The sequence below is a fragment of the Podarcis muralis genome, chromosome 2 (assembly GCF_964188315.1).
Source record: "Podarcis muralis chromosome 2, rPodMur119.hap1.1, whole genome shotgun sequence".
Taxonomy (NCBI): Eukaryota; Metazoa; Chordata; class Lepidosauria; order Squamata; family Lacertidae; genus Podarcis; species Podarcis muralis.
The window spans coordinates 4669679-4681894 of NC_135656.1; the positions used below are offsets into that span (position 1 = coordinate 4669679).

Below are 12216 nucleotides of genomic sequence, written 5' to 3' on the forward strand. Positions count from 1 at the left end.
GCGCAAGCCCCGGAGTGGGTGTGCGGAGGGAGGGTCCGGGCGACCGGCTTCGCGGGCCACGTGGGCAGCGGGAGGAAGTGCGGGTCCCGTCCGACCGGAGTTGCATCAGCTGCGGAGCGAGCATGAAGCTGTTCCTGAGCGAGGGCAGCCCCGGGGCGCTGAAGGTGCTGGCGGCTGCCGAAGCCACCGGCGCCCCTGCGGAGCTGAAGTGGGTCCCTCAGGAGGGTGAGTGCGCCCCGCTTTCCCGGGAAACACCCCAGTTTCGCCGACGTCTTCAGGTGGCTTACGGGAGATGGTTATAATGAGGAGGAGGATTATGCTGTTCCGACGTAAAATAGAAATGAACTGAAAATGAAAAACAAAATCCTATCGCAGCAGCAGCGTTGGTTTTCCACCTGAGTATCCCCCCATCCCGATCTAACGCTTTGAATTCTGATTTTTAAGGACTTCTCCACCCTCTGCTGTTCTGTAATTTAGCATCCCTTAACCTGGATTGTTTTTGAATCAGAGAATTGTAGAATTGGAAGAGACCCTATGCTGTAATTATGTTGCTCTTCAGTCATGTTATTTATTCTTTGTAAGCCACTTTGGGACTCATTTGAATGAAAAGCGGCATAGAAATATAATAAATAAAAAAACCAGGTCATCTAGTCCAACTCCCTGCAATGCAGGAATCTCAGCAGAAGCATCCATGACAGGTGGCCATCCAGACGCTTCTCAAAAACCTCCAAGGAAGGAGAACCCAGCACCTCTCGAGGAAAACAGTTCCACTGTCAAAGAGCTCTTACTGTCAGAAAGTTCTTCTCCATGTTTGGTCAGAATCTCCTTTCTTATAAGTAGGGCTGGGCGGTGACAGGTTTTCAACATCACGATCTATCACCAGCCAAGCATCCTGGTCTGGCAATATACCGCAATGTTGCAAGAGCAAGCTGCATTGACCCCAGCCCCGTGAGGCACTGGGTGTGACTGTCACTCCTCTCATTGACGCTGCTCAGCTGGTTGGTGCAAAGGCTCCCACCCCCCAGCTGAACAAGCTCCACGGCCCTCTTCTTCATGCACGAGCCAAAGGGATGTGGGGCTTATGGATATCCCACCCCATCTCCAGCTTGTGCAAGCTGGAGGCGAGGTCAGCGCTCCTTTGAACATCTTCACCGAGAGGGACTCACCCACACCCCTCAGTTGAGAAGTCTAAGGGAGCCCCAGCCCCATCTCTGGTTTGCACAAGCTGGAGGCGAGGTGGCGACTCCATTAGACTTCTTCAGCCAGTGGGTGCGAAGTCTCCCGTCCCCATCTAAGCAGCCCTGATCCTACCAGGAGAAGGATCAAGTTCCCTCAGATGGGGAGTGAGAGTACTTTAACAGAGCCCTCACCCTGCCGCTGGCTCAGGTGAGCCAGTGGCGGGTTGGGGGCTCTATAAAACTGCTTGGCTGAGGCAAGGGCAGTGGCGCACTGCTCAGCCAAATGGTTTAAAGAAGCGGCAGAAGGAACAAGCTGTATTGCGCCTGGCCAATGCAGCTTGTTTCTCCCTCTGCGCCACTGTGAGGGCAGAGTGAGGTGGCAGTTTCACACAGTGGTTTATCACTGGTGAAGCTGCTGCCTCTCCTGAGTCCCTCTGCCTCCAGCACCGGCTGCAACTTGTTCTTCCTTAGTGCGCTGGGTGCTGGTAGAAGAAAGACTGAGGAGGGATGGCGGTTTCACCCACGATATATTGCTGAGTGAAGCTGCCATTGCAGTCTGCCCCTCATACCAGTCCTGGGTGATATATTGTCCAGGCCTGCTTGTAACTTTGGTTCAGGGCCTAGCCTCCGGAGCAGAAGAAAACAAGCTTGCTCCATCCTCCATTTAACAGCCATTTAACTTCTGCTTTGTCATGTATGGGGAGTGGGGCTGAGGAGATGGAAGAATCTTAACCCACATTAGTGGTCACAGGTGTGGAATCTGTACCCCACAGGAGTCCCTGCCTGCAACAGCCTGCTTCACCCTCTGGTCCCCAGAGGTTGGACTGGAACTTCCATTGGTCCCAGCCAGCTGAGTTGGTGGTTCAGGATGATGGCAGCTCTAATCAAACAACTTTTGGGAAACCATAGTTGAAGAACTCTAGTCTATACAGCAAGTCCACAACTTACATATGTTTAACTTGTGTGCATTGAATCAATGTGTTTGTAGATAGATAGATGATAGATAGATAGATAGATGATAGATAGATAGATAGATAGATAGAAGTCCTCTTTTTTCTGGGTAAAATTGCTGTCCAGGGAGATTTTTTTTAAAATTTGGCAAAATGTCGGGTTTTTTTGTTTGTTCATTAGTTAAACTTTGGGCCTAGAGACAAAAATGAGGGCTAACTGCTGGATTGAGTGGCACTCCTGTCAATGAATCTTTCCCATCTGTATCTGGGGATAGTGGGGGTTGAACCTGAAACTGTTCATGTGCAAAGTTTGTGCTTTACCACTGAGTCCATTTGAAGCAACTAAATCTGGTATTAAAAAATGTGGGTCTGCTTATGACAGCTCCTGTATAATAAAACATACATACCATTTTGCTATAAACTCTCTTCTGCCCCCTGTCAACTTTTCCTAGTTGCTCAAGCAAAGAAGACCTGCTAGAAAATAGTGAATTCTCGTGTGTGTGTGTGTGTAAACTGTACTTCTGTTTTGTGTGTATTCCTCCTTGACAGCTCATGTCGTCCCATTCCTCACCCGCTCCCAGCTGCCAGCTCTGCACTTGGAAAAAGAGTCTTTCCTCTTCTCCACAAATACGATTTGCCAGTAAGTATGAGGCCCTGAATGCCCTGTGTGTTTTCCAAGTCAAGTTATTGGTCACATCACTTGAGCTCTGTGTGTGTGTTGTGTCCAATGTCTGTGGTACTGGTGATGCTAGATAACCCCAGCGGTGTTGATAGTACGAGCAGAGAAGTTGCCTGGAGGGGACCAACGCACGCCTAGCAGAAGGCTGCACTGGCCTGCGTGGCATCTCCCAACACCATAAAGGCCAGTGCAGCCTTCTGCTGGGCCGTGCCAGTCTCCATAGTGTTAACCCTGCACCACTGCTACTGAGGGAGAAGGGGTTCTGGGTGGGGAAGACTATTTGTCCCATCCAAACCAGTGGAGTGGGCCAGCAGCACCGGCTTGCCCCCGCAACTGTGGGTGCCCAGGGGTGTGCATGCCAATGTCAGCATGCCCGGTGGCGCCCGTGTCCAACATTAGCACGCCCCAGGCATGCTGATATCAGACACACGTGCGCCACCAAAATTTGTGGGTTTACCACCAGTCCCCTCATGGGGAATTTTGTGAGTGCTAGAGTCTGCTCTTTGAAATCTTTTCCCGTTGAATGTTAGGCAGGCTTCATCTCTATTGCTGTTTATATTTCGGTCTCTTTCTCCAAGGGTCCCACGCGAGGGTTTCCCCATTTTATTCTAAGAATAATCCTGTTTGGAAAGGGAAGGCAGAGGTAGTGACTGCTATCCCACCCCCCAACCCCCTTGTGATTTTGATAGTTGAATAGGGATTTGGGCACAGGTCTCTAGCACTCTATTTTTTAAAAAAATACTTTTTTATTCAAAATTAAAACAAAACATATTATCTAGAAACGTATCATCCTTATTTTCCCCCTTTCTTCCTTCCTTCCTTCCTCCCTCTCCCTCCCCCCACATAACCCCCCCACCCCCACCCCCAACTTCCCTCAGTTCCAGTCTTTGATTTCTCTAAAAATGCTGTTTTCTGCATGTTACACAGTTATATAGATCCTCAAACTATTTAAGTAATAATTATCAAAAAAGTTTGTGAATGTTTATTCAAAACCAGCCAAGGAGTCCAGTTCGCTTTGTTGCGTCTTCAAATACTTTGTAAAGGGTTCCCATTCATCTTTAAAGTCACAGTTATCCTTGTCCTGTAGCTTGTATGTCAGTTTTGCCAGTTCTGCACAGTCCATCAATTTTTCTTGTCATGATTCTTTAGTTGGGGTTTCTTCAGTCTTCCATCCTTGTGCTATTAAAACTCTTGCGGCCGTTGTCGCATACATGAAGATGTTTTTCAGCTTTTTTGGCAGATCTTTCCCTACAATCCCTAATAAAAATGCTTCAGGTTTTTTAACAAATGTTAAATGGAACATTTTCTTCAATTCGTTGTATATCATTTCCCAAAATTTTTTAATTACCTTACAATCCCACCACATATGATAAAATGTCCCCTCCTTTTCTTTACACTTCCAACATATATTTGTACATTTAGTTTTGTACATTTTCCCTAACTGCACTGGTGTTATGTACCATATAGGTCTCTAGCACTCTAAACACTGTACCACACTGGTACTCTAGCGGTCTTGGGCCATGCCAGCACACATCACAGAAACAAGATATGCATCTCATACTGGAGTGCGTGAAGCAGAAGAGCACAGAAAAGCAAATCTGTGAAGCAGCCTCCATCACAAGTTAGGGAATGTGACAAGGCAGTCATGCTGGGTTTAGGAACAGAAGGGGTTAATGAGGGCTCCTTGTGATAGAACGAAAGTACTACTATAGTTTTGTTTTCCTGATTGTCTTTTAAACTCATCTATAAGTGTGCACATATTCCCAGTGGAGAGTGCTTAGTTTCTTCTGCTCTTTTTCTTCTAGGTACTTCTTCCGTTTATCTGGAAAAGAAATTCGTGATTTTGGACAGGATGAGAGCAATTTTTCCAACCAGTTGTTTGAATGGGATGCAACTGAGCTGGAGGTGTGTGAAGCATTGCTCTGTTTCTTTATGGTGGGAACACTTGCATGTTTCTGCAGTTCATGGAGAGGAGATGGTATTGTTCGGGGGGGGGTGTGTGTGAAAGAAGGTTATAGTAGCTGCCTTATTTTCTTTAATTACATACCCAGATGCCTATAGATGAGACTCTGACTCAGTTTATTGTCCTTCCAAAATGCCCAGTTCTTGTTGGTGGGGTGTGAAGGGAGTGATTGTGTATTGCAGGGGCCCCTGGGTGTGTGTGCAAGATGCTTCTTTAAGCTTCCTGTTGATGGTCACCTAGTAGGAATCTCGGAGAATTTTGACAAAAACAGAAATGGTGGAGGAAATGGCAAACATGCACTTTTTTGTCCCATGTTCGGAACGGAAATCAATCCAGCAAATACCGTCAGTATTTGCTTTTGTTGCTTTCAGTCAGCCATCAGTACATAATTGAAATTAATGGGGTGGAATAACATATATACTATGTAATTGACATAGTTAAATACATATATTACATAATTTCACCACAGTGGACAGAAGGACAAATAACCTAGTTACGGACAGAAGAGAAACTGCAGCAGAAAGGAGACAGTGCTGCATGCAACAATGCAGGCTGGAGTGGAAAACTTCTTGGCTTCTTACATTTCTGCACCGAATGTTTGGAGCATAGGTTTTCTCTCCCCCACTTCCTTCCCTCCCCCTTGGTTTACCGATGCAGCACTTTCCCTATAGAATGAATAATAACCTTTTACTTACAGGGAAGAAGATGAAGGGGTTTGCTTAAAAAAGCCATTAGGTTGGAAGCTAAAACTGCCCAGTGCCTGGGGGTTGAGGCTGCTCCTCTGAACTCTCTTCCGTATTGCAGTCCTTTACTCTGCCCTACAAAACTCAATGAAAATCATTAAGTGGGGGGTGGGGAAGCCACCTATTCATCTGCTTAGGGTTTCCTCAAGTTCTGTGTCTTCATTGGCACGAGTGTTGCAGAGACTGAACACAGGAACTAAATATGTAAAATCTGGCTAGCAAAATGTCTGCCATTAGGATGAAGTCTCTCTCTCTCTCTCTCTCTCTCTCTCTCTCTGTGTGTGTGTGTGTGTGTGTGTGTGTGTGTGTGTGAGAGAGAGAGAGAGAGAGAGAGAGAGAGAGAAGAGTTTATACAGTGGTACCTCAGGCTACAAACACTTCGGGTTACAAATGCTTCAGGTTCCAAACGCCGCTAACCCAGAAGTAGTACCTCGGGTTAAGAACTTTGCCCTAGGATGAGAACTGTGTGGCGGCAGTGGGAGGCCCCATTAGCGAAAGTGGTACCTCAGGTTAAGAACGGTTTCATGTTAAGAACGGACCTCCGGAACGAATTAAGTTTGTAACCCGAGGTACCACTATATAATGTAAGGGCCATTGGCTGGGGGGCAGGGGAGCTCAATGTGTCTGTATACCTAAAAGTAAAATGGTGGCTTCGAATAGACCGCTGGGGCAGGCACCAAGCTTGCTGAGGAACACTGGTGAGAATCGGTCCTGCTTCCCTTTCCACATCCTTTCTTATAGTCCTGCATAGGTTCATTCTCTGGTCCTTGGTTAATTCTGAATTGTGACAGTGTGGAGGGAAACTAGCTTTTATATTTGCTTTTATCCAGGGCTGCCAATATGCACTATTCCTTCCACTGTAAAATAGGGTATCAGTTCTAGTCTTAGGAGAGGGCAACCTACTTTTGAGCAAGGGTGAAAGATAACAACTTGAGGCACAAGTGGGCCTTAACATGCCTCTCCTCTGCCTTTCCTCTTAGCCTGCTTTGTCTGGAGCCTTGTATCTTCATTTGGTTCATGGAAAGAAAGGAGAGGAGGTTTTGGAGATTATTCAGAAACCACTGAACTACATTGACCAGACCCTTGTCAAAAGGGGTACTCCTTATCTTACCGGGGTAAGTAAGAATCGCTGTGTAGCAAAATGAGCATTACTGACAAAGGATTGGTAGAGTTGAGAGGAATATCCAATAACTCTGGGTCTTTCAGGCTAAATTGTTACACTAGTGGACGCCCAGCTTGTGCAACAGGAATTCCTCCCCTCATCCTCCAGAATCCCCAGAACAGCATGTGTGGGGAGGAGCAGGGAGATTGCTCCAACACTGCAAGCAATTTTATTTGCCCTGGTGAAGATCTCCTTAGCACTACTTTGAATCCACCCCCACCCCACCCCCCGTTGTCTTTGGCAGGACTGGTTCCAAGCCAAGGTCTTGCCATTTGCAACACATCCTTTTATGTGGCTCTTGTCCCAGGAGGACCAAGGGGAGCGAAAAACAAAGCAAAATGAGGGGAGCAAAGCAAAGAACGGGGAGAGAACTATAATTGCTTGAAGTGCCATTGAGGCCTCACCTCTGACTTTTGAGGCTTAGGCCTGTATGCGTGAGTGCAATGCTTGCTGAGCTTTCTCACCTTAAGGGCTAAAAACTGCACAATGAAATAATAAAAGCTGGAATACTCTGGATGCTAAATTTTATACCAAGTGCTGTTCTTGTGCAATTTGGATCAATAGAGTCACAGAATGCACAAGGCCTTGGGTAAGAGAACACCCGTCCTTTCAGTTGGTGCATTTGTATTTCCCAGTGACCATTTCAGAACACAAGTTTATTGTCTTATATAAAAAGCTTATTACAGAATATGTGTACTAAATTGCTATGTTACGCTGGCTTTTGCTGACAAGATAAATCAAATATATAATTTGTTTATGGCCCACTGAGCACAAATGCAAAAGTTATAGAACGTAAATTACATAAGTTAGTAAAAAGATTGCAGTGTGTGTGTATGTGTGCATGCGCCATACAGCAGCCAAGCAAAATTGCTACATTTAGGAATTTTGCAAATTGCTCTGTAATAGTAAAAAGGAGCCCTCTGATAAAATGGTTAACAAAGGCACGGAGGTCTCTTCAGTGTTCATTCTGGAAAGTTTAAACTTAATATTAAATGCATATTATGGAAAGAGTTTGTTCCTTTTGGGAAACACTTTGCAACTCTGTTCTAGAGTTTATTCTGGCCTGTTGCCCCTCCAGTTCACACTTGCGAACCAATTTTCCCCTAACCTTTTTATCTAGGATGCTGAGTCAGCTGTTGATGTCGTCTTGTGGGGCGCCCTGTTCCCTCTGTTAAGAGATGAATCCTTCCTGCCAGGTGAGAGATGCTGCCAAAGGCCTTAGTGTGCATCATTTTGTGGCCATGTTTAAGGCCACAGGAGGCAACTTTGATGTGCTGATCTGCCTGCTGGTTTGGATGAGCCTCTGTGTGTTGCTGTGGCTCCTCTGCTCTCCCCTCCCTAATCACTCAGTCATGAATCTCACTGGGCCACCTTGGCCCAGTCACACTCCCCACAGGGTTTTTGTGTTGATAAAATGGGGAGGAGGAGAACCGTTAGTGCCGCCTTGAGCTCCTTGGAGAAAATGTGGGATATAAATATGATAGATAAATACAGTGCTTTTTTATGGGGGGACTCATACCCCTGAACATTTTGTGAATCTAAGTTTGGCCTCATTGAGGGGCAGTATTTCAATATGAGTAGGAAGATGAGAGTACCCCTAAATGTATTTTTTCCCGTAAAAAAGCACTGGATAAATAAATACATAATTGGGGTTTTGGGGGTCCTTCTTTTCACACTCTTCCCTCTCTCAGTAATGGAAGCATACGGATCATTGCCAAACATTCTGCCTTCAGGGAGCCCCCTTGCATTGCAGAGGACACAACCAGCTCATATGCAGCACCAAAGCGACTTGCTCAGTTGCTGTGTTGCCCCTGAGTGCACCTTAGGAAAAACCTTACATGCTCTTGTGGCTGTGTGCTACAGGGGAAGACAAGCCGTGGCAAACTCTTTCAGGGGAAGGATTGTCTGCTACTGCTATCATCTTACAGAGGGATCCTAGGGCATTCAAAACACTATTTAGACCACACTGAGATAAAGGTACAATAGCTAGCTTTTTGTTTCATTCCCCCCCTGGCTATCTTGATTCTGATCACTCTGGTGATTCCAACCATGCTTGCCCTGCCCAGAAGAGGTCTCCTGGCAAAACTAGTCTCCAACTAGTTTTGAGTCAGTGGCAGGGATCTTTGCAGATTGTGGTGTGTGGGTGTTAACAAATAGGAACTTAATACATTTCTACTTGAGACTGGGCAGTTACCAAGGTGAGAGTTTTCCTCTGGAATTTGTTTGATTTTAAAGATGAGTTAAAAGCCTTGAGGAGATGGTTCCAGAACATGAACCAGAAGGAGTACTGCAAGAAGGCTGTTGAATCTGTATGGACGCCCAAAGGATTGCTGGAGCTGAAGGCTTATCTGCAAAAGCATCCTGCTCCCAACCAGGCTTTTGAGAAGCCAGCTACTAATGAGCTGAAGGTATTGCCCTCCTTCCGTGTGAACCAGACCTCCAGTTCTCTTCCAATGGTGCTAAGAGTAGCACATAGTGCTGCAGGTGGGGGAAAGGGAAGACTGAATGCTTCCCCAGAGACCAGCTCTGTCATTTCCGGAAGGGAGACTGCTAGGCAGCGAGGCGGGTGGTAAACCAGCAGAATCCCTAATCTGCTCCGATTGTCCAACGCCAGAAACACACACTCTAGGTCCAGCGCCGAGGGCCTTCTGGCGGTTCCCTCACTGCGAGAAGCCAAGTTACAGGGAACCAGGCAGAGGGCCTTCTCGGTAGTGGCACCCACCCCATGGAAAGCCCTCCCAACAGATGTCAAAGAGAACAACTACCCCTACCCCTCCTCCCACATCATACCTCCTCCTACCCAGAACCGCTGTAATTGGGCGTCCCCCCTGCTCCTCTCATCCCAGGCACATCCCACCAAGTGCCCTTATAGCCCAGTTAAAAACCGTTGAAATGCTAAAAAAAGAATTTAAAAGGATATAAAAACAATTTAAGGGAAGAAGCCCTCTCTGCTGGGCAGCAGCAGCAGTCCTTAGGAAGCCTGTCAGTCCCTGCCCTGGGCTAGGTAGATAGAGGCAGGAACAGGGCCCTCAGGCTCTCAGCAGGGTGGTCCTATTGAGCTATTGCTTTGCTATGTTGTTATGAAATTGTTTTTGTTGTGTTTGTTTGAAATGCATCTCTGTTTCTTTTTCGTAAGCTGCTTTGAGCATTTTTATTATTATTATTTTGGTGGCAAAGTGGCATTCAGATAAAATGAATGAAACAAAATCTTTCCTTCTGCTTGTGAAAATGAGGTCAAAGTCAATGACTAGATTCTGAGAAGATGTTTAGGATTTGTTTAGTTGACTGGTATTTAGTCCAGTAAGTACTAAAGCGCCATGTGGGGAGGGAAGATGCTCCAAGAGGGGGGCGGTGCAGACTGCCCTGGTGTGTCTGAGCCACACTTGCAGTTTTGGACTGTGCCACTTTGTGCATCAGCATAGTGATTGCCTTCTGGGTGCCGGGTGCCAAGCACCTGCAAAGCAGGTTTGTAGATGGATTTTTGTTCCTCTCTCTAGGAAGAGGAATCTGCTCAGAGGTCTCTGTCTGAGGAGGAGATTGCAGCAATTGCAGAAGTCTGGGTCAGAGGGCCAGCTGGCCTCCCCAAACCTTGGAAGCCACAGCAGCCTATGTAAGTACCTTGCTGGGCTAAAATGTCCTGGCCTTAGTGGAAATGATGTGGGGCTGTTTTGAAGAAGACTTCAAAGCAAAGAGCAGAACTATGTTCCTGTTCTATGTCTTAAAATCCCAAACATCAATAAATCTGTACCTATATCATGGTGAACATTGACATCAGTGTTAGGGTTAGCCCTTATCAGTGCAACATGGTGCACAGCACAACAGCCCCCTCCTCTGTGTAGGCAATTTTGTGGTGATGTTTGATAATTTTTAATGGAGTCTCCCCACAGCCATGAGGTTTAGGAGCCAAACGCCAATTTGCAAATTTAGCAGAGTATCAGGATCTGTTTGTACTTGGCGTTACAAAAGACTAGCATCCAGCCTATAAAGAACTGGCCTTTCTAAGTTGCAGGGGCAACTTCCCCAGGAGCCCAGATACTTACAGTGTAACCTCACAGAGCAGCCGTTTTTCCTTCTTGTGCCTCCCTGCTCTTCTACCAAAGCACAGTTTCTCTCCTTAAAATCTGGCTCCATTTCTTGTGGCTCATCTTTGCAGACTTCCTGTGGAAGGCATGAAGAACGTGCTGATCACCAGCGCCCTGCCCTATGTCAACAACGTGCCTCACCTTGGGAATATCATTGGCTGTGTCCTCAGTGCCGATACTTTTGCCAGGTAAGATGTTGATGCCTTTCGCCCCCGACTCTTGTTAGGATATGTCAATCAATTGAAAGGGGGGGGGGTTAATGGGGGGCTGAAAATTTATTCTTTTGGCATTTTATTTTCAAGGTGTATCCACTCCACCAGAGCTGCCTTTGTACCTCGTAGTATCAGAGTGGTTGGTGATATGAGTCAATTGATTTCTTGCTATTTGATGTTGTTTTAATGAATCTGATATTAAAATGAATTTGCAGAATCCCACAGTATGTGTACTTGGATATCTGTGCTTACATTGCCTATACAGTGGTACCTCGGGTTAAGTACTTAATTCGTTCCGGAGGTCCGTACTTAACCTGAAACTGTTCTTAACCTGAAGCACCACTTTAGCTAATGGGGCCTCCCGCTGCCGCCGCGCCGCTGGAGCACAATTTCTGTTCTCATCCTGAAGCAAAGTTCTTAATCTGAAGCACTATTTCTGGGTTAGCGGAGTCTGTAACCTGAAGCGTATGTAACCTGAAGCGTATGTAACCCGAGGTACCACTGTATACACTTTGCAAACTACTTTGAAGCAGGCAGTGTATAAATATTATGAAAGAAAATAAAAAATATTTTGTGTGTGTTGCAACTTGGATCTTGGGCAGGTCTTAGGCTCCAGTTCTAAACAGTTATTACAGAGTAAGAGCCACTGAGCTCAGTGAGGGTTATTTCCATAATCATACACAGGGTTTAACTGTTAATCTAATGAGATCAAATGAAACTGCCTCACATCAAGTGGACTACTGGTCCATGCAGCCTCGTTTTCTGCTCTGTTCTGAGTATCAGTGGCCCCCCAAGACCTGAAGATGAGGCCTTTCCCAGCCCTGCTGCCTGAGTGTTTTTTAACTGGAGATACCAGAAGTGTAACCTGGGACCATCTGCATTCAAAGCATGTGCTTTCCCACAGAACTCTGACCCATTTGAAGTAACAGAGGGATTGTGTGAAGCTTTGGTCCTTGCAGGTAGCGATAAGCATCCTGCTTCACTTCTTGTGTCCTGTCCAGGTACTGTCGTTTGCGCAACTGGAACACGCTGTACCTGTGCGGTACTGATGAGTACGGCACTGCCACAGAGACAAAGGCCATGGAGGAGGGGCTGACACCGCAGCAAATCTGTGATAAGTACTACACTGTCCATGCCCAGATCTACCAGTGGTTCAAAATCTCCTTTGACTACTTTGGCCGCACCACCACACCCCATCAGACCAAGTAAGTACTGCCGGGAAAGGGAGCACAATGGCCAAGGGAAAA

At 46.4% G+C, this 12216-nt stretch overlaps 1 protein-coding gene across 2 annotated transcripts in view; it reads left to right on the forward strand.

The window, feature by feature from the left end:
- MARS1 (methionyl-tRNA synthetase 1) overlaps positions 1-12216 on the forward strand; it is a 24299-nt gene continuing 12083 nt past the window's right edge. For both annotated transcript variants that reach the window (XM_028721299.2, XM_028721300.2), the window contains exons 1-9: positions 1-225; positions 2678-2768; positions 4613-4712; positions 6494-6628; positions 7796-7871; positions 8911-9083; positions 10173-10285; positions 10829-10945; positions 11971-12174. In XM_028721299.2, coding sequence (XP_028577132.2) covers positions 123-225; positions 2678-2768; positions 4613-4712; positions 6494-6628; positions 7796-7871; positions 8911-9083; positions 10173-10285; positions 10829-10945; positions 11971-12174 — 1112 coding nt within the window. In that variant the 5' untranslated portion in view covers positions 1-122. The remainder of the gene's footprint in view (positions 226-2677; positions 2769-4612; positions 4713-6493; positions 6629-7795; positions 7872-8910; positions 9084-10172; positions 10286-10828; positions 10946-11970; positions 12175-12216) is intronic.